The 27,953-nt window shown below is 55.2% G+C and overlaps 2 protein-coding genes across 2 annotated transcripts; both read left to right on the forward strand.

Moving 5' to 3' along the window:
* The first annotated feature begins 15,193 nt into the window (after positions 1 to 15,193).
* Positions 15,194 to 17,973, forward strand: LOC308184830 (adenosine 5'-monophosphoramidase HINT1-like). The gene is made up of 3 exons (XM_080572409.1): positions 15,194 to 15,369; positions 16,811 to 16,916; positions 17,620 to 17,973. The coding sequence occupies exons 1-3, from the start codon at positions 15,227 to 15,229 to the stop codon at positions 17,872 to 17,874; spliced, it is 504 nt and encodes a 167-aa protein (XP_080428535.1). The 5' UTR covers positions 15,194 to 15,226; the 3' UTR covers positions 17,875 to 17,973.
* A 5,574-nt stretch (positions 17,974 to 23,547) lies between these two features.
* LOC308184821 (adenosine 5'-monophosphoramidase HINT1-like) lies at positions 23,548 to 26,316 on the forward strand. Its single transcript, XM_080572399.1, has 3 exons — positions 23,548 to 23,726; positions 25,156 to 25,261; positions 25,965 to 26,316. The coding sequence occupies exons 1-3, from the start codon at positions 23,584 to 23,586 to the stop codon at positions 26,217 to 26,219; spliced, it is 504 nt and encodes a 167-aa protein (XP_080428525.1). The 5' UTR covers positions 23,548 to 23,583; the 3' UTR covers positions 26,220 to 26,316.
* Positions 26,317 to 27,953: the final 1,637 nt, after the last annotated feature.

Below are 27,953 nucleotides of genomic sequence, written 5' to 3' on the forward strand. Positions count from 1 at the left end.
TCTGAGCTCGGCCGGTCAGCCAGGTCTCAACCCACCTTACCGTCCACTCGTCTATCCCACGCTTTCTCAGCTTTGCTAGCAGGACGTCGTGGGAGACAGTATCGGAAGCCTTGCTAAAGTCAAGGTAGATGACATCCACTGCTCTCCCTCCATCAACCCAGCTGGTGATGCCATCATAGAAGGCAACGAGGTCGGTCGAGCACAATTTCCCCTTGGTGAATCCATGCTGACTACTCCTCATAACCTCCTTCTCTTCCAATGGCTTGGAGATGGCATCCAGAACAAGCTGTTCCAACACCTTTCCAGCTGTTCCAACACCTTTCCAGGGACGGAGGTGAGACTGACCTTTCCAAGAGCTCCACATCCTTCTTGTGCTGGGGGCCCCAGGCCTGCACGCAGTATTCCAGGTGGGGTCTCCCAAGAGCAGGGTAGAGGGGGATAATCACCTCCCTCTCCCTGCTGGCCACCCCTTTGTTAATGCAGCCCAGGACACAGTTGGCCTTCCGGGCTGCAAGCGCGCGCTGCTGGCTCGTGTCCAGCTTCTCGTCCATCAGGACCCCCAAGTCCTTCTCCGCAGGGCTGCTCTCAAGTTCTTCTTCTCCCAGTCTATAGAAATACCTGGGATTGCCCCAGCCCAAGGTCAACGCCTTGCACTTGGCCTTGTTGAACCTCATTAGGTTCTCATGGGCCCACTTCTCCGGCCTGTCCAGGTCCCTCCGGACGGCATCCCTTCCCTCTGTTGTATCGACTGCACCGCTCAGCTTGGTGTCATCTGCAAACTTGCTCGATTCCGTCGTCTGTGTCATTGCTAAAGATGTTGAAGAGCACCGGTCCCGAGGCCGACCCCTGAGGGACACCGCTTGTGACCGGCCTCCACCCAGACATAGAGCCGTTGACCACAACCCTTTGGCTGCGACCAGCCAACCAATTCTTTATCCGCCCAGCAGTCCATCCTTCAAATCCATACCTCTCCAATTTAGAGAGAAGAATGTGGTGAGGGACCATATCAAAGGCTTTGCTCAGTCCAGGTAGCATATCCTATCCCAGGACTGGTTTCAGCCGTAAACAACAAACAGTTACGAGGAGAGGTGTAGCTCTGTAAATATTTTTGTTGCCTTGGGTGAATTGGTGTCTGGTCGCATTGAGTGGCCCGCGTGGTAGCTGGGAGATGGCCGACGGGGAGGACTGAGATGTTAAAGCTGCCTGTGGTTGCCTGCCCCCAGCCCCAGCCCCAGCCCCGTGTGCCATCCCGATGGCAGTAGCGCCTGGAACCTCAAACTAAAGCGAGCGTATTCTGATGTCGTTACCCTCCAAGCCTGTCAGAGAGGCAGAAGCGCTGTGGCCTTTTCAGGCAGGAACCGCGCGTGTGGGGACGGCCACGTCCCTGCCGCCGTGTCGGGCCAGTTTGAGCTCCGCTCTCCCTGGGGCTGCTGCAGGGCACCGCGGACCACGCTTGGGCAGCCTTGGGGGGCACTGCCTATTTTTCCAGAAGCCTCCTCCCCAGCTGAGCACAAACCCAGTTGTGATGTGCCAGGGCTGAGCACAGGCTTTGTATTCCTCCCCGCCACCCCCTGCGCGGGAGGTGCAGCTTTCCCCCTTAGAAACACCAGCAGTTGAAGTGGGGCTCTCAGGGAAGGTTGTGGAGCAACTTCTGAAAAGGTAAGGCCTGCCCTGGCAAAAGCGGGGATCTGCCTGCGGGGAGCAGCGCCCAAAAGCCACCAGCATGTTTGGGGTGGAGCTGATAGGGTCATAAATAATAGTTGGGGCTACGAGCGCGAGGTCCCGCATTTGGTCCGGGGCAATCCTAAGCACGAATCCAGGCTGGGCGGAGAATGGATGGAGAGCAGCTCTGAGGAGAAGGGCCTGGGGGCGTTGGTTGATGAGAAGCTCGTCAACCGGAGCCGGCAATGCAATGGACGCTTGCAGCCCGGAAAGCCACCCGTATCCTGGGCCGCATCAAAAGGAGGGCGGCCGGCAAGTCGAGGGAGGTGATTCTCCCTCTCTGCTGCTGTGCTCGTGAGGCCCCACCTAGAGTAAGTACTGTGTTCAGCTCTGGGGCCCCCAGCACAAGAAGGACGGGGACGTACTAGAACGCGTCCAGAGGAGGGCCACGAAGATGACCAGGGGGCTGGGGCACCTCTCCCAGGAAGGCAGGCTGAGGGAGTTGGGGTGGTTCAGCCTGGAGAGAGAAGAGAAGGCTCCGGGGAGACCTTGGAGGGGCCTTCCAGTACCCAAAGGGGGGGCCCTACAGGAAAGCTGGGGAGGGACTCTTTGTCAGGGAGAGGAGCGATAGGGCAAGGAGTAATGGTTTTAAACTCAAAGAGGGTAGACTTAGACTGGATAGTTGGAAGAGATTCTTTCCTGAGAGGGGGGTGAGGCACTGGAACGGGTTGCCAGGAGAAGTGGCGGATGCCCCGTCCCTGGAAGTGTTTAAGGCCAGGTTGGATGGGGCTTTGAGCAACGTGGTCTAGTGGAAGGTGTCCCTGCCCAGGGCGGGGGGGTTGGAATTAGGTGATCTTTAAGTAAGGTCCCTGCCAAGCCAAGCCATGCTATGATTCTATGATCGGAGCAACCGTTCTGTGGAGCTCGTTTCCCAGCCGTGCAGGGCCCGGATTCCCTCCGCGGAGCCGCCCAGCCCGTTTTTGGGCGCCCACTTCCTCCCTCCCGGTCGGATCCCTCCGCGCCCCGAGGGCACGCGACCTCCCTGAGCGCCGATAAGCACCGGGTCGGTCTAGCTAATGCTATCAGCGCTTGTAGTCTTTCACAAAAGGTGTTTAATTCCTGAGAAAGTAGAGGAGGAAGACGATTGGTAATCTCTTTGCTTAATAGGCACTGTTAGACAACCGTAGAAGGCGAAGAAATTTGCCCCCGAGGCACCAATTTGACCCTTCCTTTAGCCTGTACGCTTTCAAAGAGCATATCATAGAACCATAGAATGGCCTGGGTTGAAAAGCACCTTAAAGATCATCTAGTTTCAACCCCCCTGCTCTGGGCAGCGTTGCCAACCACTAGAGCAGGCTGCCCAGAGCCGCGTCCAGCCTGGCCTTGAATGCCTCCAGGGATGGGGCATCCAGAACCTCTCTGGGCAACCCGTTCCAGTGCCTCACCGCCCTCTGAGTGAAAAACTTTCTCCTAATATCTAAGCTAAATCTCCCCTGTCTTAGTTTAAAACCATTCCCCCTTGTCCTATCGCTATCAACACGTGTATTTTTACTCCTGTATATACACATTCGTAGGGGTTGGAAGGGACCTCAAGAGATCGTCGGGTCCAACCCCCCTGCCAGAGCAGGTTCCCTAGAGCAGGCTGCCCAGGTAGGCGTCCAGACGGGCCTTGAATATCTCCGGAGAAGGAGACTCCACAACCTCCCCGGGCAGCCCGTTCCAGCGCTCCGTCACCCTCACCGTGAAGAAGTTCTTTCGCATGTTGGTGCGGAACTTCCTGTGCTCCAGTTTTTGGCCGTTGCCCCTTGTCCTATCCCCACAAACCACTGAAAAGAGGGTGGCCAAGTCCCACTGTCTCCCACACTTAAGATACTTGTAATCATTGATAAGATCCCCTCTCAGTCTTCTCTTCTCAAGGCTGAACAGACCCAGCCCTGATAATGAGTCTAGCCAGCTTGCTGCCCAAAACGCTCTTGCCCCACTTGGTGCACCCCATCCAGTGTCAGCATGCCCCATCTCTCAAAAGCACGCCTGAGATTGTAGAAATTGAAACCTCGATCGTGGCACCAGCTACGCAGCCAATCATTCACCTGATCCGTACGCTGCCTCCTCCGTGGGTCCCAGTCTCCGACTGGGAGGATTGAGAAGAACACTACTTGTGCTTCTGATCCCTTCAGCATCTTTCCAAGGGACATAAAGTCCCTTTTGATGTTTCCGAGTCTCCTTGTCATGGCCTCAGTTGTCCCTACGTGAAAGAGCAGGAACAGGTGATAGTCCTCCAGCTTGACCAAGCTCGGTAGCCTCGTTGTGATGTCACAAATACAGGCCCCGGGCAGGCAACAGACCTCCCTCAAGAGATTGTCTGGGTGGCAAATGGGCACCTCAGTGCCTCTCAGAGAGGAATTTCCAATTACCAACACCTTCCGTACATTTTTGTGGAACTGGTTCTTAGACAAGTAGCATGCTGGTCCACCTTTTTACAGTTGCCCTTTCCCTCGTCTTGACCATTACTGTTGTTGGTGGCACACTGTCCTTTTTTGGGCCCCAGAGCATCATATCTGTTGCATAGGGGCACTTCAGGGGCAAGGGGGATATTCCTCGCTCTGCTTTGTGCAGAGACGAGGGTCCAGCCACCCTTGTCTTGTGAGTCCATCAATTCTGCTGGTTTCAGGTTGGAAACCATTTTACCACCCTTGTGAAGACTTAAGACGGGGCTGTTGCTCAGCCTGCGCCAGCGCATGATACCACACGTCGATATCTCGCTCGGATTCCTGGATGCATCGCAGCCTGCTGAGCTCCTATTGCAACCTGGCAACTTGCTCAGTGTTTATCTGTCTGGTCACACTTACACCCACAACACCCAACACTGCCTTCAGGCCCTAGGGGGACCTCCAGATATTGGAGCTCCCTGCAACAGATGGTCTGGGCGGCTCTTTCAGTCCTTGGGAGGTCTGTCTGGGTAGAGGCATCTACTGGGAGGGTTGTGGCCCCTCCATCTGGGTTTCAGTCTCAGCCCGGCAGGTATGGCATATGGACACCATTTTTGCCTCACTGGAAGCTGCTTCATGGCGCTCCCAGAATAGAGGGAAGAGATCGGTCTGCCTTCCACCCTCCCTGCTCACCCTGCCTGCGTGAACTGCCACACAAACTGCTGCTTCACGCCCTGACTGCCTGCTCTGTTTGCTGCGCTCCTGGTCACTCATGCTCCCTAGGGGTTGCCTTTGTACGGGGGGGGGGGGGGGGGGGCAGGGGGGGGGCACTCCTGGCTCCGCCCAAGCCTCATCAGCCACCCTCCTGAGGGCCGCAGGATCCTGGCGGCTCCCTCAAGTAGCCTCAATGCGGCCTCAATGGCCCTCTGCACGCCACGATCCCCCACTCCGCTGCAGAATGCATCTGCCCCGGAGCCAATCACCTGAGCTGTACTGCCACAAGGGTTCAAGAATAGCCCCACATTATTCGTGACTGCTTTGGGAGCATATTTAAATAACTGGCAAAGCAAGAATGAAGGGAGTCAATTGCCTTGCCCTAGACAACCTCCTTTGTGGCCCTTCCACCACATCCTCACCTATCCATCCCTCAAGCTCCAAAGCCTCAAACTTATTATGTAAGGGCACCTGGGAAGGAGAAGTGGATAGGGAGGGGCTTGCCTGTGATGCTGAGCAGGGACCTATTTCCATTCCTCCTCATCTCTTAGGTCCCCTCCTTCTGCCTGACAGCAGCAGGGCAGGGGGTCCACCACTATTTGGGGTGGATCACCCCGGTGCCTTTCTCACAGGCATAGCAGGGAGTTGCTCCACCAGTCTATCTCCTGCTCACACTCCCTGATAGTCCTTAACCTCTCCACCTCCTCCTTGAGCTCTGCTACCAGGCTGAGCAGATCATCCACCTGCTCACACCTCATGCAGGTGGTATTGATTTGCGGAAGAACTCTACAACTCAAAAGCAAATGAGTTATAAAGTGGGTATGTGGTTTATTTTGGTGCCGGGCTCATGCAGGATAGCTCCCAAAGGCATACACAACAATTCGCTCACTCGCGTTCTCTTTTATCCCCTAAAATATTACATATGCATTAAGTCTCGCAACACATCTATGCATATTCATTTCCTAGCTCCGCCCAGCCCCGCTTCGTATGCTAATTATCTTATCAGTCCTTCTGCGCTTGTGTAGTACTCTCTGGTGGCCATTGGGATGAAGTAAGACATCTTCATCAGAGTTGAGCTTTTCACCTCGTCTCCCTGCGCGTGCTCTCTGAGCCCTTGGTCACAGTCCGAACCATAAGGTTGGTTTGATCTGGTTCTTGGGGTCCCAGGGGCTCCTGTTACCTCGAGGCCTAAGTGCAGCACAAGCACAGTACATCGCAAACGTAGCACATATTAAGCAATGAGTGTTGCCTACATATTCATTCTTAATCAATTGCCCTCTAATTTCTAACCCCATGTCTCAGTACCTGCCACCCTCAGATGGCACCAACAGGCTCAGGCACTCCCTGCAGCTGGAGACCTGAACATACACATTTTTGGGCAAGCTCTTGGGTCTGGGTTGCCACAGTCTTTTTGGCATACGCTTTCTGCCTAGTAGAGACCATGGCTGAATTTGTTGCCAGGTAGGCAGCTGATAGTTGAGCTAGTCTCCTGAGCGGGGAGCGATACTCTGCCCTCTCTGCTCGCCCTGCCTGCGTCAACTGCCGCGCCACGCCCTGTTTGCCTGCTCTGTTCGCAGTGCTCCTAGTCGCTTGCGCTCCCTAGGGGCTGCCTTTGTACGACAGAGGCTCCTGGCTCTGCCCAAGCCTCGAAAGCCGCTCTTGCGAGGGCTACCGGATACTGGCGGCTCCCTCAAGTGGCCTTGATTCAGGATCCCCCCCTGCATGCCACGATCCCCGGCTCCGCTGAAGAACGTGTCCCGGAGCCGATCACCTCGGCGAGCCGCCTCAGAGCTGATTGCCTCAGAGCTCACCTGGGCGACTTAGATAACTGGCAAATCAAGAATGAAGGGACCTTATTGCAATATGTTGATGACTTGTTGCTAAGAGCTCCAACCAAAGAAAAATGTGTGCAGTTGATTATCTGCTTGTTAAATTACCTGGGAACGGCCAGATATCGAGTATCTCAGAAAAAGGCCTAAGTAGCCCAGCAGAAAGTAAGGTACTTGGGGTCTGATATTTCTCAAGGACAGCAAGCACCGGATCTGGAGTGAAAAGAAGCTATATGCCAAATTGCTGTCCCCCAAACAAACAAACAAAAAAAGCAATTAGGAGGATTCCAAGGGATAGCAGTTTTTTGTCAAATCTGGATCCCAAATTTTGGACTAATAGCAAAGCCATTGTATGAAGCAACAAAGGGGACAGAAAATGTGCTAGAGTGGACTGCTGAGTGCTGTAAGGGATTTAATGACATTAAAAAGGGCCCTAATGTCAGCACCAGCCCAAGGGCTGCCAAACATGGCAAAACCCTTCCAGCAGTTTGTTCATGAACAAAGGGGGGTGGAAGCCGGGGTGATGACCCAGATGCTGGAAGCTGGAAAAGACCAATGGCTTATTTTTCCAAACAGCTAGATGAAACAAGTAAAGGATGGCCGTCTTGTTTGAGGGCAGTAGCAGCAACTGCACTCACAGAATCACAGAATTGTAGGGGTTGGAAGGGACCTCAAGAGATCATCGGGTCCAACCCCCCTGCCAGAGCAGGTTCCCTAGAGCAGGCTGCCCAGGTAGGCGTCCAGACGGGCCTTGAATATCTCCGGAGAAGGAGACTCCACAACCTCCCCGGGCAGCCCGTTCCAGCGCTCCGTCACCCTCACCGTGAAGAAGTTCTTTCGCATGTTGGTGCGGAACTTCCTGTGCTCCAGTTTTTGGCCGTTGCCCCTTGTCCTATCCCCACAAACCACTGAAAAGAGGGTGGCCAAGTCCCACTGTCTCCCACACTTAAGATACTTGTAATCATTGATAAGATCCCCTCTCAGTCTTCTCTTCTCAAGGCTGAACAGACCCAGCCCTGATAATGAGTCTAGCCAGCTTGCTGCCCAAAACGCTCTTGCCCCACTTGGTGCACCCCATCCAGTGTCAGCATGCCCCATCTCTCAAAAGCACGCCTGAGATTGTAGAAATTGAAACCTCGATCGTGGCACCAGCTACGCAGCCAATCATTCACCTGATCCGTACGCTGCCTCCTCCGTGGGTCCCAGTCTCCGACTGGGAGGATTGAGAAGAACACTACTTGTGCTTCTGATCCCTTCAGCATCTTTCCAAGGGACATAAAGTCCCTTTTGATGTTTCCGAGTCTCCTTGTCATGGCCTCAGTTGTCCCTACGTGAAAGAGCAGGAACAGGTGATAGTCCTCCAGCTTGACCAAGCTCGGTAGCCTCGTTGTGATGTCACAAATACAGGCCCCGGGCAGGCAACAGACCTCCCTCAAGAGATTGTCTGGGTGGCAAATGGGCACCTCAGTGCCTCTCAGAGAGGAATTTCCAATTACCAACACCTTCCGTACATTTTTGTGGAACTGGTTCTTAGACAAGTAGCATGCTGGTCCACCTTTTTACAGTTGCCCTTTCCCTCGTCTTGACCATTACTGTTGTTGGTGGCACACTGTCCTTTTTTGGGCCCCAGAGCATCATATCTGTTGCATAGGGGCACTTCAGGGGCAAGGGGGATATTCCTCGCTCTGCTTTGTGCAGAGACGAGGGTCCAGCCACCCTTGTCTTGTGAGTCCATCAATTCTGCTGGTTTCAGGTTGGAAACCATTTTACCACCCTTGTGAAGACTTAAGACGGGGCTGTTGCTCAGCCTGCGCCAGCGCATGATACCACACGTCGATATCTCGCTCGGATTCCTGGATGCATCGCAGCCTGCTGAGCTCCTATTGCAACCTGGCAACTTGCTCAGTGTTTATCTGTCTGGTCACACTTACACCCACAACACCCAACACTGCCTTCAGGCCCTAGGGGGACCTCCAGATATTGGAGCTCCCTGCAACAGATGGTCTGGGCGGCTCTTTCAGTCCTTGGGAGGTCTGTCTGGGTAGAGGCATCTACTGGGAGGGTTGTGGCCCCTCCATCTGGGTTTCAGTCTCAGCCCGGCAGGTATGGCATATGGACACCATTTTTGCCTCACTGGAAGCTGCTTCATGGCGCTCCCAGAATAGAGGGAAGAGATCGGTCTGCCTTCCACCCTCCCTGCTCACCCTGCCTGCGTGAACTGCCACACAAACTGCTGCTTCACGCCCTGACTGCCTGCTCTGTTTGCTGCGCTCCTGGTCACTCATGCTCCCTAGGGGTTGCCTTTGTACGGGGGGGGGGGGGGGGGGGCAGGGGGGGGGCACTCCTGGCTCCGCCCAAGCCTCATCAGCCACCCTCCTGAGGGCCGCAGGATCCTGGCGGCTCCCTCAAGTAGCCTCAATGCGGCCTCAATGGCCCTCTGCACGCCACGATCCCCCACTCCGCTGCAGAATGCATCTGCCCCGGAGCCAATCACCTGAGCTGTACTGCCACAAGGGTTCAAGAATAGCCCCACATTATTCGTGACTGCTTTGGGAGCATATTTAAATAACTGGCAAAGCAAGAATGAAGGGAGTCAATTGCCTTGCCCTAGACAACCTCCTTTGTGGCCCTTCCACCACATCCTCACCTATCCATCCCTCAAGCTCCAAAGCCTCAAACTTATTATGTAAGGGCACCTGGGAAGGAGAAGTGGATAGGGAGGGGCTTGCCTGTGATGCTGAGCAGGGACCTATTTCCATTCCTCCTCATCTCTTAGGTCCCCTCCTTCTGCCTGACAGCAGCAGGGCAGGGGGTCCACCACTATTTGGGGTGGATCACCCCGGTGCCTTTCTCACAGGCATAGCAGGGAGTTGCTCCACCAGTCTATCTCCTGCTCACACTCCCTGATAGTCCTTAACCTCTCCACCTCCTCCTTGAGCTCTGCTACCAGGCTGAGCAGATCATCCACCTGCTCACACCTCATGCAGGTGGTATTGATTTGCGGAAGAACTCTACAACTCAAAAGCAAATGAGTTATGAAGTGGGTATGTGGTTTATTTTGGTGCCGGGCTCATGCAGGATAGCTCCCAAAGGCATACACAACAATTCGCTCACTCGCGTTCTCTTTTATCCCCTAAAATATTACATATGCATTAAGTCTCGCAACACATCTATGCATATTCATTTCCTAGCTCCGCCCAGCCCCGCTTCGTATGCTAATTATCTTATCAGTCCTTCTGCGCTTGTGTAGTACTCTCTGGTGGCCATTGGGATGAAGTAAGACATCTTCATCAGAGTTGAGCTTTTCACCTCGTCTCCCTGCGCGTGCTCTCTGAGCCCTTGGTCACAGTCCGAACCATAAGGTTGGTTTGATCTGGTTCTTGGGGTCCCAGGGGCTCCTGTTACCTCGAGGCCTAAGCGCAGCACAAGCACAGTACATCGCAAACGTAGCACATATTAAGCAATGAGTGTTGCCTACATATTCATTCTTAATCAATTGCCCTCTAATTTCTAACCCCATGTCTCAGTACCTGCCACCCTCAGATGGCACCAACAGGCTCAGGCACTCCCTGCAGCTGGAGACCTGAGCATACACATTTTTGGGCAAGCTCTTGGGTCTGGGTTGCCACAGTCTTTTTGGCATACGCTTTCTGCCTAGTAGAGACCATGGCTGAATTTGTTGCCAGGTAGGCAGCTGATAGTTGAGCTAGTCTCCTGAGCGGGGAGCGATACTCTGCCCTCTCTGCTCGCCCTGCCTGCGTCAACTGCCGCGCCACGCCCTGTTTGCCTGCTCTGTTCGCAGTGCTCCTAGTCGCTTGCGCTCCCTAGGGGCTGCCTTTGTACGACAGAGGCTCCTGGCTCTGCCCAAGCCTCGAAAGCCGCTCTTGCGAGGGCTACCGGATACTGGCGGCTCCCTCAAGTGGCCTTGATTCAGGATCCCCCCCTGCATGCCACGATCCCCGGCTCCGCTGAAGAACGTGTCCCGGAGCCGATCACCTCGGCGAGCCGCCTCAGAGCTGATTGCCTCAGAGCTCACCTGGGCGACTTAGATAACTGGCAAATCAAGAATGAAGGGACCTTATTGCAATATGTTGATGACTTGTTGCTAAGAGCTCCAACCAAAGAAAAATGTGTGCAGTTGATTATCTGCTTGTTAAATTACCTGGGAACGGCCAGATATCGAGTATCTCAGAAAAAGGCCTAAGTAGCCCAGCAGAAAGTAAGGTACTTGGGGTCTGATATTTCTCAAGGACAGCAAGCACCGGATCTGGAGTGAAAAGAAGCTATATGCCAAATTGCTGTCCCCCAAACAAACAAACAAAAAAAGCAATTAGGAGGATTCCAAGGGATAGCAGTTTTTTGTCAAATCTGGATCCCAAATTTTGGACTAATAGCAAAGCCATTGTATGAAGCAACAAAGGGGACAGAAAATGTGCTAGAGAGGACTGCTGAGTGCTGTAAGGGATTTAATGACATTAAAAAGGGCCCTAATGTCAGCACCAGCCCAAGGGCTGCCAAACATGGCAAAACCCTTCCAGCAGTTTGTTCATGAACAAAGGGGGGTGGAAGCCGGGGTGATGACCCAGATGCTGGAAGCTGGAAAAGACCAATGGCTTATTTTTCCAAACAGCTAGATGAAACAAGTAAAGGATGGCCGTCTTGTTTGAGGGCAGTAGCAGCAACTGCACTCACAGAATCACAGAATTGTAGGGGTTGGAAGGGACCTCAAGAGATCGTCGGGTCCAACCCCCCTGCCAGAGCAGGTTCCCTAGAGCAGGCTGCCCAGGTAGGCGTCCAGACGGGCCTTGAATAGCTCCAGAGAAGGAGACTCCACAACCTCCCCGGGCAGCCTGTTCCAGCGCTCTGTCACCCTCACCGTGAAGAAGTTCTTTCGCATGTTGGTGCGGAATTTCCTGTGCTCCAGTTTTTGGCCGTTGCCCCTTGTCCTATCCCCACAAACCACTGAAAAGAGGGTGGCCAAGTCCCACTGTCTCCCACACTTAAGATATTTGTAATCATTGATAAGATCCCCTCTCAGTCTTCTCTTCTCAAGGCTGAACAGGCCCAGGTCTCTCAGTCTTTGCTCATAGGGGAGATGCTCCAGGCCCCGTATCATCTTTGTTGCCCTCCGCTGGACTCTTTCCAGGAGATCCCTGTCTCTTTTTGTACTGGGGAGCCCAGAACCGGACACGGTACTCCAGGCGAGGCCTGCCCAGGGCAGAGTAGAGGGGGAGGATCACCTCCCTTGACCTGCTGGCCACGCTCCTTTTAACGCATGCCAGGATCCCATTGGCCTTCTTGGCCACCAGGGCACGCCGCTGGCTCATGGTCAACCTGTCGTCCACCAGGACCCCCAGGTCCTTCTCCGCAGCGCTCCTCTCCAGCAGGTCATCCCCCAGCCTGTACTGATACATGCGGTTGTTCCTTCCCAGGTGCAGGACTCTACGCTTGCTCTTGTTAAACTTCATTTGGCTTCTTCCTGCCCAGCTCTCCAGCCCGCCCAGGTCTCGCTGAATGGCAGCACAGCCTTCTGGCGTGTCGGCCACTCCTCCCAGCTTTGTATCATCGGCGTACTTGCTGAGGCTGGACACTATTCCCTCGTCAAGGTCGGCGATGAAGATGTTGAACAAGACCGGACCCAGCACTGACCCCTGGGGAACACCGCTAGTCACAGGGCTGCAGCCGGACTCTGCGCCGCCGATCACCACCCTCTGAGCTCGGCCGGTCAGCCAGGTCTCAACCCACCTTACCGTCCACTCGTCTATCCCACGCTTTCTCAGCTTTGCTAGCAGGACATCATGGGAGACAGTATCGGAAGCCTTGCTAAAGTCAAGGTAGATGACATCCACTGCTCTCCCTCCATCAACGCAGCTGGTGATGCCATCATAGAAGGCAACGAGGTCGGTCGAGCACGATTTCCCCTTGGTGAATCCATGCTGACTACTCCTCATAACCTCCTTCTCTTCCAATGGCTTGGAGATGGCATCCAGAACAAGCTGTTCCAACACCTTTCCAGGGACGGAGGTGAGACTGACCTTTCCAAGAGCTCCACATCCTTCTTGTGCTGGGGGCCCCAGGCCTGCACGCAGTATTCCAGGCGGGGTCTCCCAAGAGCAGGGTAGAGGGGGATAATCACCTCCCTCTCCCTGTTGGCCACCCCTTTGTTAATGCAGCCCAGGACACAGTTGGCCTTCCGGGCTGCAAGCGCGCGCTGCTGGCTCGTGTCCAGCTTCTCGTCCATCAGGACCCCCAAGTCCTTCTCCGCAGGGCTGCTCTCAAGTTCTTCTTCTCCCAGTCTATAGAAATACCTGGGATTGCCCCAGCCCAAGGTCAACGCCTTGCACTTGGCCTTGTTGAACCTCATTAGGTTCTCATGGGCCCACTTCTCCGGCCTGTCCAGGTCCCTCCGGACGGCATCCCTTCCCTCTGTTGTATCGACTGCACCGCTCAGCTTGGTGTCATCTGCAAACTTGCTCGATTCCGTCGTCTGTGTCATTGCTAAAGATGTTGAAGAGCACCGGTCCCGAGGCCGACCCCTGAGGGACACCGCTTGTGACCGGCCTCCACCCAGACATAGAGCCGTTGACCACAACCCTTTGGCTGCGACCAGCCAACCAATTCTTTATCCGCCCAGCAGTCCATCCTTCAAATCCATACCTCTCCAATTTAGAGAGAAGAATGTGGTGAGGGACCGTATCAAAGGCTTTGCTCAGTCCAGGTGGCATATCCTATCCCAGGAGTGGTTTCAGCCGTAAACAACAAACAGTTACGAGGAGAGGTGTAGCTCTGTAAATATTTTTGTTGCCTTGGGTGAATTGGTGTCTGGTCGCACTGAGTGGCCCGCGTGGTAGCTGGGAGATGGCCGACGGGGAGGACTGAGATGTTAAAGCTGCCTGTGGTTGCCTGCCCCCAGCCCCAGCCCCAGCCCCGTCCCCGTGTGCCATCCCGATGGCAGTAGCGCCTGGAACCTCAAACTAAAGCGAGCGTATTCTGATGTCGTTACCCTCCAAGCCTGTCAGAGAGGCAGAAGCGCTGTGGCCTACTCAGGCAGGAACCGCGCGTGTGGGGACGGCCACGTCCCTGCCGCCGTGTTGGGCCAGTTTGAGCTCCGCTCTCCCTGGGGCTGCTGCAGGGCACCGCGGACCACGCTTGGGCAGCCTTGGGGGGCACTGCCTATTTTTCCAGAAGCCTCCTCCCCAGCTGAGCACAAACCCAGTTGTGATGTGCCAGGGCTGAGCACAGGCTTTGTATTCCTCCCCGCCACCCCGTGCGCGGGAGGTGCAGCTTTCCCCCTTAGAAACACCAGCAGTTGAAGTGGGGCTCTCAGGGAAGGTTGTGGAGCAACTTCTGAAAAGGTAAGGCCTGCCCTGGCAAAAGCGGGGATCTGCCTGCGGGGAGCAGCGCCCAAAAGCCACCAGCGTGTTTGGGGTGGAGCTGATAGGGTCATAAATAATAGTTGGGGCTACGAGCGCGAGGTCCCGCATTTGGTCCGGGGCAATCCTAAGCACGAATCCAGGCTGGGCGGAGAATGGATGGAGAGCAGCTCTGAGGAGAAGGGCCTGGGGGCGTTGGTTGATGAGAAGCTCGTCAACCGGAGCCGGCAATGCAATGGACGCTTGCAGCCCGGAAAGCCACCCGTATCCTGGGCCGCATCAAAAGGAGGGTGGCCGGCAAGTCGAGGGAGGTGATTCTCCCTCTCTGCTGCTGTGCTCTTGTGAGGCCCCACCTAGAGTAAGTACTGTGTTCAGCTCTGGGGCCCCCAGCACAAGAAGGACGGGGACGTACTAGAACGCGTCCAGAGGAGGGCCACGAAGATGACCAGGGGGCTGGGGCACCTCTCCCAGGAAGGCAGGCTGAGGGAGTTGGGGTGGTTCAGCCTGGAGAGAGAAGAGAAGGCTCCGGGGAGACCTTGGAGGGGCCTTCCAGTACCCAAAGGGGGGGCCCTACAGGAAAGCTGGGGAGGGACTCTTTGTCAGGGAGAGGAGCGATAGGGCAAGGAGTAATGGTTTTAAACTCAAAGAGGGTAGACTTAGACTGGATAGTTGGAAGAGATTCTTTCCTGAGAGGGGGGTGAGGCACTGGAACGGGTTGCCAGGAGAAGTGGCGGATGCCCCGTCCCTGGAAGTGTTTAAGGCCAGGTTGGATGGGGCTTTGAGCAACGTGGTCTAGTGGAAGGTGTCCCTGCCCAGGGCGGGGGGGTTGGAATTAGGTGATCTTTAAGTAAGGTCCCTGCCAAGCCAAGCCATGCTATGATTCTATGATCGGAGCAACCGTTCTGTGGAGCTCGTTTCCCAGCCGTGCAGGGCCCGGATTCCCTCCGCGGAGCCGCCCAGCCCGTTTTCGGGCGCCCACTTCCTCCCTCCCGGTCGGATCCCTCCGCGCCCCGAGGGCACGCGACCTCCCTGAGCGCCGATAAGCACCGGGTCGACGGGAGCGGAGCCGCCGAGAGGGCGGGGACAAGGGAAGAGGGCAGGCGAGGCAGCCAATCGAGGCGCGGGAGCGGTCGGCGGCGATCTGTCGGCCCAATGAGCGCCGCGGAGGGCCGGGCCGAGTGCGGGAAGGGAGGGGGCGTTGTACCGAGCGGGCGCCGTCATGGCCGACGGGATCGTTAGGGCGCAGGCCGCCTGGCCCGGCGGCGGCGCTGCCGCTGCAGCCGCTTTCGGAGAGGTCGCCTGCAAGGGCAAGGAGGTCCCCGCCAACGTTCTCCGTGAGGATGAGCGGTCGTGGGCGAGGAGGTAGCCGCGGCGTCGTCGTGCGAGTCTTCTCTTTCCTTCCTTCCCTCGGCCGCTCGCAGGCCCTCTGAAACGAGGGCCCGTCGCGGGTCCCGGGAGTGCGGCAGGGCGGGTGGTGGCCTTGCTGCGGGAGGGAGGGAGGGAGGCAGGGAGGGAGGGACGGACGGTCGGTCGGTCGGTCGGTCGGTCGGTCGGGGTCTCTCCGGCTCGTGGCGCTCTCTACTGCAGCGCCTCTAAAACCCCGCGCTTCTTCGGTGCGCGTCCCGCCTGCCCCCGGGGTGCCACGGCGCGTACTGGGTCGCCGGCGCAGTCGGTCTCCTTGGGGGTTCGGACTGCCTGCGTATAGGCAGCGAGCATCGCAGTAGTGACCGTAATCAGTCATTTCTGCGTAGCAGAAACGCAGGTCTTGATGCGCCTCGTGACAGCGTTCTAGAGACGCCCCGGCTCGGCCGTGCTAGGCTTTGGTTATGGCACCACCCCCACCGCGCACGCGAGCGCACGCTCTCTCCAAAGTGGCTTGTGAAAGGGAAGAATTGCAGCTTTTCCTAGCTTTCTTAAACATCTAGAAGCCAGTCAATCCCGCAGGCTGCTGGTCCTCACTTGAGGCGGGGGGGGAACTTAGAACTGCTTTTGGAGTGTAGTTGGCTATAGCGAATGGTCTTGAATTTGCTTAGCTCGCTGTACCGAAGGCCTGTTTCACAGTTGAGCGATGTTATAGGGGGGAGAAGTGTGAGGAAGGCTCGTAATTCTCGATTGTCGCGCAGTGAAAGGCGATGGTGAGTAAGAAGTGCAAAGCATCTGTGGAATCGAGTCTTATCGGCGCTGTTTCAGTCGCATCTAAAATAAATAAAACTGCCGGAAGTCGCTAATCTGAAGTACTCGGCTGTCTCGTTGCCCCCGTCACCTTGCGTGCTGGATCCTGCTTCTGGTGCCGTATGCAGTTTCGGTCTGCTGGTGATTTGGGGAGTTCCCTCGCAATTAGTTGCGAGTCGATGGTTTCCTACAGATCGGTGGTATTCGTGTTTCGCAGGTGATACCTTGGCCTCGGTCTGGAGGTGTCTGACGTAGAGCCGGCCGTAACGGGCTAACTTGGAATGTTCTTTCCCCTGAGTACGTGGCGTTATCGAGGACGGAGAGTTTATACAGCCTCAGCCGGATTACTCCGGGTTCTTTGAAGATGCCTTCCTACCTCTGGCCGAGGCAATATTTGGACATAACTGAAGGACAGTTAGCAATTGTTTGCCGCTTGTGTGTTTTGCGTGTAGAAGGTAGAGAACTTTGCCTATTCAAAGATCGCTTAAGAAGAATCGCTGTTTTGTCGTGCGCGTTTGGGGTACCTGATAATCTGCTTCGGTAGGACGAGTTCGGTGGGGCATAGTGATTTGCTTAAGCTGTTGCCTTTCTCTGAAGCTGACTGCGTTGTAACTGTTTACTCTTCCTCCAGCGCCTTGCGTTCCGTGATAGTTCGCCTCAGGCTCCAGTGTTTTTTCCTAGTCCTTCCTGAGAAGGCAGTTGTCCGGTTATGTGAAGCAGAAGATTCTGGCGGACCCGTGAGTACTGTGGGAGCTTTCTTTTCGCTAGGCTGGCTGTACCTGTAACTAGTTTGTAACTTCCTAGACTCTTTCCCGTCCCCTCTTTTCCTCTGGATGTTGCGGAGGGGCGCACAGTAGGCTATTTTGGGTTTTCCGATGCTGTAGTCTTTTGCCTCTAGCTTGTAATGGAGTTGAGCTTTTTGACTAAGAGCGGCGATATAAAGCGATGCTGGTCTCCGGCTACGCGCTTGTAGTGCAAAAAGCAGTGTTGTTCCGAAGTACGGTCTGATGCCCGTTTTCACGGTTTCCAGACAGCGGCGGTGGTACTTTGACTATGCAGAAGAGGGCTTGGGGTTTGGGCAGGTCAGAGGCGAGGAAAGGGAAAGCTGGTTGAGCGGCGCTGGGTGTTTGTTTCGCTGTTAGCTATGCAAGTCAAGTTCCAAGGCTTTGTGAGGCCACGCAAAAGAAAAGGCACCGTGAAGCTTTTATTTTCCGCCAGAGCGGCTTATGTTGCCCGAAGCTATGACGGGGGCTTTAACCCCCGAGACAAATTTAGCTTCTGTGACTGTTTTGTAGTCTGTTCCTGTCTAGAGGGTAATTCAAAGAGCAGCGGTTGAATCGTGAAGGATTAGCTAACCGTGTTCTGTGGATGGTTCTCCGCTCGCGTTCGTTCTGTGCGTCGTGGCACGTTATGTTAGGTAACGTTATTTCCTTTTTCCAGCTTCTTGGGCGTGTAATGGTTGTTGGCAAGAAGTGTGCTGCTAACCTGGACCTGACCAATGGATTCCGGATGGCTGTGAATGCCCACCCTCGGGCCCTTCGGGCTGTCGTGTACATCTACGTATTCTGGGTGGCGGTCAGTTGGGCCGGCCTCCTGGCTAAGGTTTTTGCACCGCAGGCGTCACTGCACGCGTACGGGTCACCGCCGAGTAGGTTTCATATGTTGCCCGTCAATCTAGCCCCTGTTGATGTATGATTTTTTTTTTTTTTTTTTTTTCCTGGACGGCTGTCTATGGAGGGTAATAAAGAGCTTTGAGCAGCACTTGCACAATAAAGATGGAGCATGGGGATATGACCTCTGTCTTGTGTGTCTTGCCGATGGAAATAGTTCTGCAAGTTAAAAGAATGTTTCGGTCTGTTGACAGTGTCGTGTAGATGGTGGTTTGCCCAGTCATTTGAAACGCGAAGATAGAAGCGCTCGGCGGTCCTGTGGGTCTCCATCTCCCTAAGACGATCTAGGCCTATAGTTCCCCGGGTCTGCCCTCCGGCCCTTCTTATAGATGGGCGTCACATTGGCTAGCCGCCAGTCAACCGGGACCTCCCCCGATAGCCAGGACTGCCGATAAATGATGGAAAGCGGCTCGGCCAGCTCCTCCGCCAGTTCTCTCAGTACCCTTGGGTGGATCCCATCCGGCCCCATCGACTTGCGCACATCCAAGCTCCGTAGTAGGTCGCCAACCATTTCCTCATGGATAGCGAAGGCCACATCCTGCTCCCCATCCCCTTCCACCAGCTCAGGGCACTGGGTGTCCGGAGAACAATCGGTATTGCCGCTAAAGACTGAGGCAAAGGCGGCATTAAGCACCTCAGCCTTTTCCTCATCCTTAGTAACTAGGTTTCCCCTCGCATCCAGTAAAGGATGGAGATTCTCCCTAGTCCTCCGTTTCGCGTTGATGTATTTGTAAAAGGATTTTTTGTTGTTAGACCTCTGGCTTTGCTGTGCTCCTTGTTTAATTGCGGTTACGTTCAAGGCTTACTGGAGCGTGGGAGCGTTAAAATGCTATTAAATATTTTTAGTGTTTGAAACTTGCTAATGAAATGATTTTTGTGACTCCGTTCCTCACAAAGAAACTCGATTCCTTAGCAGGAGGAATGATCTTTGTTACTGGATCTGTTTGCGGGGTTAACGATTGCAGCTGTGAATGACTAAAGTCTTTTGAAGAAGCTGAATGATAAAAACCAAACCGAAACAAGAAACAGCCCTTGTTCTACTCGAAGTAATATAGAATTTGCCGTTTGCGGGGTCAGATGAAAATAGTTGTGGAAGTCAACTACTTGGGGGGGGGGAGGGGAGGGGAAGGGAAGGGAGGGGAGGGGAGGGGTGGGTGGAGGTGGAGATGCTGTTGCCCTTTCAGGGAAAGCTTCTTAAATTGGCACTTGATCAACTGTTCTGTTTCTGTATTTGTCCTTGGTCTCTTTCATTGGTCTGTTTTGTTGACGTAGAAGATGGAACTGCTCAAAGAAACCTGTGCAAATGGACCTTGAGTAAGTATTTACGTGTTCAACTGTTCCCCAGTCGGTCTAGCTAATGCTATCAGCGCTTGTAGTCTTTCACAAAAGGTGTTTAATTCCTGAGAAAGTAGAGGAGGAAGACGATTGGTAATCTCTTTGCTTAATAGGCACTGTTAGACAACCGTAGAAGGCGAAGAAATTTGCCCCCGAGGCACCAATTTGACCCTTCCTTTAGCCTGTACGCTTTCAAAGAGCATATCATAGAACCATAGAATGGCCTGGGTTGAAAAGCACCTTAAAGATCATCTAGTTTCAACCCCCCTGCTCTGGGCAGCGTTGCCAACCACTAGAGCAGGCTGCCCAGAGCCGCGTCCAGCCTGGCCTTGAATGCCTCCAGGGATGGGGCATCCAGAACCTCTCTGGGCAACCCGTTCCAGTGCCTCACCTCCCTCTGAGTGAAAAACTTTCTCCTAATATCTAAGCTAAATCTCCCCTGTCTTAGTTTAAAACCATTCCCCCTTGTCCTATCGCTATCAACACGTGTATTTTTACTCCTGTATATACAGATTCGTAGGGGTTGGAAGGGACCTCAAGAGATCGTCGGGTCCAACCCCCCTGCCAGAGCAGGTTCCCTAGAGCAGGCTGCCCAGGTAGGCGTCCAGACGGGCCTTGAATATCTCCGGAGAAGGAGACTCCACAACCTCCCCGGGCAGCCTGTTCCAGCGCTCCGTCACCCTCACCGTGAAGAAGTTCTTTCGCATGTTGGTGCGGAACTTCCTGTGCTCCAGTTTTTGGCCGTTGCCCCTTGTCCTATCCCCACAAACCACTGAAAAGAGGGTGGCCAAGTCCCACTGTCTCCCACACTTAAGATATTTGTAATCATTGATAAGATCCCCTCTCAGTCTTCTCAAGGCTGAACAGGCCCAGGTCTCTCAGTCTTTGCTCATAGGGGAGATGCTCCAGGCCCCGTATCATCTTTGTTGCCCTCCGCTGGACTCTTTCCAGGAGATCCCTGTCTCTCTTTTTGTACTGGGGAGCCCAGAACCGGACACGGTACTCCAGGCGAGGCCTGCCCAGGGCAGAGTAGAGGGGGAGGATCACCTCCCTTGACCTGCTGGCCACGCTCCTTTTAACGCACGCCAGGATCCCATTGGCCTTCTTGGCCACCAGGGCACGCCGCTGGCTCATGGTCAACCTGTCGTCCACCAGGACCCCCGGGTCCTTCTCCGCAGCGCTCCTCTCCAGCAGGTCATCCCCCAGCCTGTACTGATACACGCGGTTGTTCCTTCCCAGGTGCAGGACTCTACGCTTGCTCTTGTTAAACTTCATTTGGCTTCTTCCTGCCCAGCTCTCCAGCCCGCCCAGGTCTCGCTGAATGGCAGCACAGCCTTCTGGCGTGTCGGCCACTCCTCCCAGCTTTGTATCATCGGCGTACTTGCTGAGGCTGGACACTATTCCCTCGTCAAGGTCGGCGATGAAGATGTTGAACAAGACCGGACCCAGCACCGACCCCTGGGGAACACCGCTAGTCACAGGGCTGCAGCCGGACTCTGCGCCGCCGATCACCACCCTCTGAGCTCGGCCGGTCAGCCAGGTCTCAACCCACCTTACCGTCCACTCGTCTATCCCACGCTTTCTCAGCTTTGCTAGCAGGACGTCGTGGGAGACAGTATCAGAAGCCTTGCTAAAGTCAAGGTAGATGACATCCACTGCTCTCCCTCCATCAACGCAGCTGGTGATGCCATCATAGAAGGCAACGAGGTCGGTCGAGCACGATTTCCCCTTGGTGAATCCATGCTGACTACTCCTCATAACCTCCTTCTCTTCCAATGGCTTGGAGATGGCATCCAGAACAAGCTGTTCCAACACCTTTCCAGGGACGGAGGTGAGACTGACCTTTCCAAGAGCTCCACATCCTTCTTGTGCTGGGGGCCCCAGGCCTGCACGCAGTATTCCAGGTGGGGTCTCCCAAGAGCAGGGTAGAGGGGGATAATCACCTCCCTCTCCCTGTTGGCCACCCCTTTGTTAATGCAGCCCAGGACACAGTTGGCCTTCCGGGCTGCAAGCGCGTGCTGCTGGCTCGTGTCCAGCTTCTCGTCCATCAGGACCCCCAAGTCCTTCTCCGCAGGGCTGCTCTCAAGTTCTTCTTCTCCCAGTCTATAGAAATACCTGGGATTGCCCCAGCCCAAGGTCAACGCCTTGCACTTGGCCTTGTTGAACCTCATTAGGTTCTCATGGGCCCACTTCTCCGGCCTGTCCAGGTCCCTCCGGACGGCATCCCTTCCCTCTGTTGTATCGACTGCACCGCTCAGCTTGGTGTCATCTGCAAACTTGCTCGATTCCGTCGTCTGTGTCATTGCTAAAGATGTTGAAGAGCACCGGTCCCGAGGCCGACCCCTGAGGGACACCGCTTGTGACCGGCCTCCACCCAGACATAGAGCCGTTGACCACAACCCTTTGGCTGCGACCAGCCAACCAATTCTTTATCCGCCCAGCAGTCCATCCTTCAAATCCATACCTCTCCAATTTAGAGAGAAGAATGTGGTGAGGGACCGTATCAAAGGCTTTGCTCAGTCCAGGTGGCATATCCTATCCCAGGACTGGTTTCAGCCGTAAACAACAGACAGTTACGAGGAGAGGTGTAGCTCTGTAAATATTTTTGTTGCCTTGGGTGAATTGGTGTCTGGTCGCACTGAGTGGCCCGCGTGGTAGCTGGGAGATGGCCGACGGGGAGGACTGAGATGTTAAAGCTGCCTGTGGTTGCCTGCCCCCAGCCCCAGCCCCAGCCCCGTCCCCGTGTGCCATCCCGATGGCAGTAGCGCCTGGAACCTCAAACTAAAGCGAGCGTATTCTGATGTCGTTACCCTCCAAGCCTGTCAGAGAGGCAGAAGCGCTGTGGCCTACTCAGGCAGGAACCGCGCGTGTGGGGACGGCCACGTCCCTGCCGCCGTGTCGGGCCAGTTTGAGCTCCGCTCTCCCTGGGGCTGCTGCAGGGCACCGCGGACCACGCTTGGGCAGCCTTGGGGGGCACTGCCTATTTTTCCAGAAGCCTCCTCCCCAGCTGAGCACAAACCCAGTTGTGATGTGCCAGGGCTGAGCACAGGCTTTGTATTCCTCCCCGCCACCCCGTGCGCGGGAGGTGCAGCTTTCCCCCTTAGAAACACCAGCAGTTGAAGTGGGGCTCTCAGGGAAGGTTGTGGAGCAACTTCTGAAAAGGTAAGGCCTGCCCTGGCAAAAGCGGGGATCTGCCTGCGGGGAGCAGCGCCCAAAAGCCACCAGCGTGTTTGGGGTGGAGCTGATAGGGTCATAAATAATAGTTGGGGCTACGAGCGCGAGGTCCCGCATTTGGTCCGGGGCAATCCTAAGCACGAATCCAGGCTGGGCGGAGAATGGATGGAGAGCAGCTCTGAGGAGAAGGGCCTGGGGGCGTTGGTTGATGAGAAGCTCGTCAACCGGAGCCGGCAATGCAATGGACGCTTGCAGCCCGGAAAGCCACCCGTATCCTGGGCCGCATCAAAAGGAGGGCGGCCGGCAAGTCGAGGGAGGTGATTCTCCCTCTCTGCTGCTGTGCTCTTGTGAGGCCCCACCTAGAGTAAGTACTGTGTTCAGCTCTGGGGCCCCCAGCACAAGAAGGACGGGGACGTACTAGAACGCGTCCAGAGGAGGGCCACGAAGATGACCAGGGGGCTGGGGCACCTCTCCCAGGAAGGCAGGCTGAGGGAGTTGGGGTGGTTCAGCCTGGAGAGAGAAGAGAAGGCTCCGGGGAGACCTTGGAGGGGCCTTCCAGTACCCAAAGGGGGGGCCCTACAGGAAAGCTGGGGAGGGACTCTTTGTCAGGGAGAGGAGCGATAGGGCAAGGAGTAATGGTTTTAAACTCAAAGAGGGTAGACTTAGACTGGATAGTTGGAAGAGATTCTTTCCTGAGAGGGGGGTGAGGCACTGGAACGGGTTGCCAGGAGAAGTGGCGGATGCCCCGTCCCTGGAAGTGTTTAAGGCCAGGTTGGATGGGGCTTTGAGCAACGTGGTCTAGTGGAAGGTGTCCCTGCCCAGGGCGGGGGGGTTGGAATTAGGTGATCTTTAAGTAAGGTCCCTGCCAAGCCAAGCCATGCTATGATTCTATGATCGGAGCAACCGTTCTGTGGAGCTCGTTTCCCAGCCGTGCAGGGCCCGGCTTCCCTCCGCGGAGCCGCCCAGCCCGTTTTCGGGCGCCCACTTCCTCCCTCCCGGTCGGATCCCTCCGCGCCCCGAGGGCACGCGACCTCCCTGAGCGCCGATAAGCACCGGGTCGACGGGAGCGGAGCCGCCGAGAGGGCGGGGACAAGGGAAGAGGGCAGGCGAGGCAGCCAATCGAGGCGCGGGAGCGGTCGGCGGCGATCTGTCGGCCCAATGAGCGCCGCGGAGGGCCGGGCCGAGTGCGGGAAGGGAGGGGGCGTTGTACCGAGCGGGCGCCGTCATGGCCGACGGGATCGTTAGGGCGCAGGCCGCCTGGCCCGGCGGCGGCGCTGCCGCTGCAGCCGCTTTCGGAGAGGTCGCCTGCAAGGGCAAGGAGGTCCCCGCCAACGTTCTCCGTGAGGATGAGCGGTCGTGGGCGAGGAGGTAGCCGCGGCGTCGTCGTGCGAGTCTTCTCTTTCCTTCCTTCCCTCGGCCGCTCGCAGGCCCTCTGAAACGAGGGCCCGTCGCGGGTCCCGGGAGTGCGGCAGGGCGGGTGGTGGCCTTGCTGCGGGAGGGAGGGAGGGACGGACGGACGGACGGTCGGTCGGTCGGTCGGTCGGTCGGGGTCTCTCCGGCTCGTGGCGCTCTCTACTGCAGCGCCTCTAAAACCCCGCGCTTCTTCGGTGCGCGTCCCGCCTGCCCCCGGGGTGCCACGGCGCGTACTGGGTCGCCGGCGCAGTCGGTCTCCTTGGGGGTTCGGACTGCCTGCGTATAGGCAGCGAGCATCGCAGTAGTGACCGTAATCAGTCATTTCTGCGTAGCAGAAACGCAGGTCTTGATGCGCCTCGTGACAGCGTTCTAGAGACGCCCCGGCTCGGCCGTGCTAGGCTTTGGTTATGGCACCACCCCCACCGCGCACGCGAGCGCACGCTCTCTCCAAAGTGGCTTGTGAAAGGGAAGAATTGCAGCTTTTCCTAGCTTTCTTAAACATCTAGAAGCCAGTCAATCCCGCAGGCTGCTGGTCCTCACTTGAGGCGGGGGGGGAACTTAGAACTGCTTTTGGAGTGTAGTTGGCTATAGCGAATGGTCTTGAATTTGCTTAGCTCGCTGTACCGAAGGCCTGTTTCACAGTTGAGCGATGTTATAGGGGGGAGAAGTGTGAGGAAGGCTCGTAATTCTCGATTGTCGCGCAGTGAAAGGCGATGGTGAGTAAGAAGTGCAAAGCATCTGTGGAATCGAGTCTTATCGGCGCTGTTTCAGTCGCATCTAAAATAAATAAAACTGCCGGAAGTCGCTAATCTGAAGTACTCGGCTGTCTCGTTGCCCCCGTCACCTTGCGTGCTGGATCCTGCTTCTGGTGCCGTATGCAGTTTCGGTCTGCTGGTGATTTGGGGAGTTCCCTCGCAATTAGTTGCGAGTCGATGGTTTCCTACAGATCGGTGGTATTCGTGTTTCGCAGGTGATACCTTGGCCTCGGTCTGGAGGTGTCTGACGTAGAGCCGGCCATAACGGGCTAACTTGGAATGTTCTTTCCCCTGAGTACGTGGCGTTATCGAGGACGGAGAGTTTATACAGCCTCAGCCGGATTACTCCGGGTTCTTTGAAGATGCCTTCCTACCTCTGGCCGAGGCAATATTTGGACATAACTGAAGGACAGTTAGCAATTGTTTGCCGCTTGTGTGTTTTGCGTGTAGAAGGTAGAGAACTTTGCCTATTCAAAGATCGCTTAAGAAGAATCGCTGTTTTGTCGTGCGCGTTTGGGGTACCTGATAATCTGCTTCGGTAGGACGAGTTCGGTGGGGCATAGTGATTTGCTTAAGCTGTTGCCTTTCTCTGAAGCTGACTGCGTTGTAACTGTTTACTCTTCCTCCAGCGCCTTGCGTTCCGTGATAGTTCGCCTCAGGCTCCAGTGTTTTTTCCTAGTCCTTCCTGAGAAGGCAGTTGTCCGGTTATGTGAAGCAGAAGATTCTGGCGGACCCGTGAGTACTGTGGGAGCTTTCTTTTCGCTAGGCTGGCTGTACCTGTAACTAGTTTGTAACTTCCTAGACTCTTTCCCGTCCCCTCTTTTCCTCTGGATGTTGCGGAGGGGCGCACAGTAGGCTATTTTGGGTTTTCCGATGCTGTAGTCTTTTGCCTCTAGCTTGTAATGGAGTTGAGCTTTTTGACTAAGAGCGGCGATATAAAGCGATGCTGGTCTCCGGCTACGCGCTTGTAGTGCAAAAAGCAGTGTTGTTCCGAAGTACGGTCTGATGCCCGTTTTCACGGTTTCCAGACAGCGGCGGTGGTACTTTGACTATGCAGAAGAGGGCTTGGGGTTTGGGCAGGTCAGAGGCGAGGAAAGGGAAAGCTGGTTGAGCGGCGCTGGGTGTTTGTTTCGCTGTTAGCTATGCAAGTCAAGTTCCAAGGCTTTGTGAGGCCACGCAAAAGAAAAGGCACCGTGAAGCTTTTATTTTCCGCCAGAGCGGCTTACGTTGCCCGAAGCTATGACGGGGGCTTTAACCCCCGAGACAAATTTAGCTTCTGTGACTGTTTTGTAGTCTGTTCCTGTCTAGAGGGTAATTCAAAGAGCAGCGGTTGAATCGTGAAGGATTAGCTAACCGTGTTCTGTGGATGGTTCTCCGCTCGCGTTCGTTCTGTGCGTCGTGGCACGTTATGTTAGGTAACGTTATTTCCTTTTTCCAGCTTCTTGGGCGTGTAATGGTTGTTGGCAAGAAGTGTGCTGCTAACCTGGACCTGACCAATGGATTCCGGATGGCTGTGAATGCCCACCCTCGGGCCCTTCGGGCTGTCGTGTACATCTACGTATTCTGGGTGGCGGTCAGTTGGGCCGGCCTCCTGGCTAAGGTTTTTGCACCGCAGGCGTCACTGCACGCGTACGGGTCGCCGCCGAGTAGGTTTCATATGTTGCCCGTCAATCTAGCCCCTGTTGATGTATGATTTTTTTTTTTTTTTTTTTCCTGGACGGCTGTCTATGGAGGGTAATAAAGAGCTTTGAGCAGCATTTGCACAATAAAGATGGAGCATGGGGATATGACCTCTGTCTTGTGTGTCTTGCCGATGGAAATAGTTCTGCAAGTTAAAAGAATGTTTCGGTCTGTTGACAGTGTCGTGTAGATGGTGGTTTGCCCAGTCATTTGAAACGCGAAGATAGAAGCGCTCGGTGGTCCTGTGGGTCTCCATCTCCCTAAGACGATCTAGGATGTGCTGTGTGTTTGAGGCCTTGCTATCTTCCCCCTGCTCCCAAATAAAAGGGCGTGCTTTTATTGCGAAACAGCCGCATCGAGGACTGGCAGATGTAGAACCAGAGAAGAATAAGGTTGGAAGAAAGCTTCCAGGCATCGTCTGTTGTCTGCCCCTGTCCCGAGGAGGCAGAATAAACTCTACCCGGTGTGATTTCTGACAGGTGCTTGTCAGCCTGTTCTTGACTACCGTAGGAGTTTTGCTACCGCTTTCTTTTCAGTCGTGGGTTTCGCAACTTCGAGAAGTAATTTCTCCCACAGACGCTTTTCAAAGCGTAGAAGGCTCTGGGATGCTTGAGTCGGCTTCTGAACGTTCAAGACTCGGCTGCCGTTCCCTTTATTTTTTTGTATGTATTTTTAGAGTCTTCTTTTTTTCTAAACGAAGTCCGTTGTTCAGGAACTAGAAGAAGGATTAGCTAAAGGCACCATAAGGCATTTAAATGCGATCACCTCTCGTGCTTTGTTCACAGATTCACAGATTCACAGATTTCTCTAGGTTGGAAGAGACCTCAAGATCATCGAGTCCAACCTCCGACCTAACACTGAGTACTCCACTAAACCATATCCCTAAGCTCTACATCTAAACGTCTTTTAAAGACCTCCAGGGATGGTGACTCCACCACCTCCCTGGGCAGCCCGTTCCAATGCTTAATAACCCTTTCGGTAAAGAAGTACTTCCTAACATCCAACCTAAAACTCCCCTGTCGCAACTTTAGCCCATTCCCCCTTGTCCTGTCACTAGGCACGTGGGAGAACAGACCAACCCCCACCTCTCTACAGCCTCCTTTCAGGTAACTGTAGAGAGCGATGAGGTCGCCCCTGAGCCTCCTCTTCTCCAGGCTGAACAAGCCCAGCTCCCTCAGCCGCTCCTCGTAAGACTTGTTCTCCAGACCCCTCACCAGCTTGGTCGCCCTTCTCTGGACTCGCTCGAGCACGTCCATGTCCTTCCTGTAGCGAGGGGCCCAAAACTGAACACAGTACTCGAGGTGCAGCCTCACCAGAGCCGAGTGCAGGGGGACAATCACTTCCCTCGACCTGCTGGCCACACTGCTTCTTATACAGGCCAGGATGCCGTTGGCCTTCTTGGCCACCTGAGCACACTGCTGGCTCATATTCAGCCGACTATCCACCAATACTCCCAGGTCCTTCTCGGCCAGGCAGCTTTCCAGCCACTCATCTCCCAGCCTGTAGCTCTGCTTGGGGTTGTTGCAGCCCAGGTGCAGGACCCGGCACTTGGCCTTGTTGAACTTCATGCAGTTGACCTCAGCCCATCGCTCCAGCCTATCCAGATCCTCCTGCAGAGCCTTCCTGCCCTCGAGCAGATCGACACACGCACTTAGCTTGGTGTCATCTGCAAACTTACTGAGGGTGCACTGGACGCCCTCATCCAGATCATCAATAAAGATATTAAAGAGGACCGGCCCCAGTACCG

The sequence above is a fragment of the Anser brachyrhynchus genome, assembly GCF_964034855.1.
Source record: "Anser brachyrhynchus genome assembly, chromosome: W".
NCBI lineage: Eukaryota > Metazoa > Chordata > Aves > Anseriformes > Anatidae > Anser > Anser brachyrhynchus.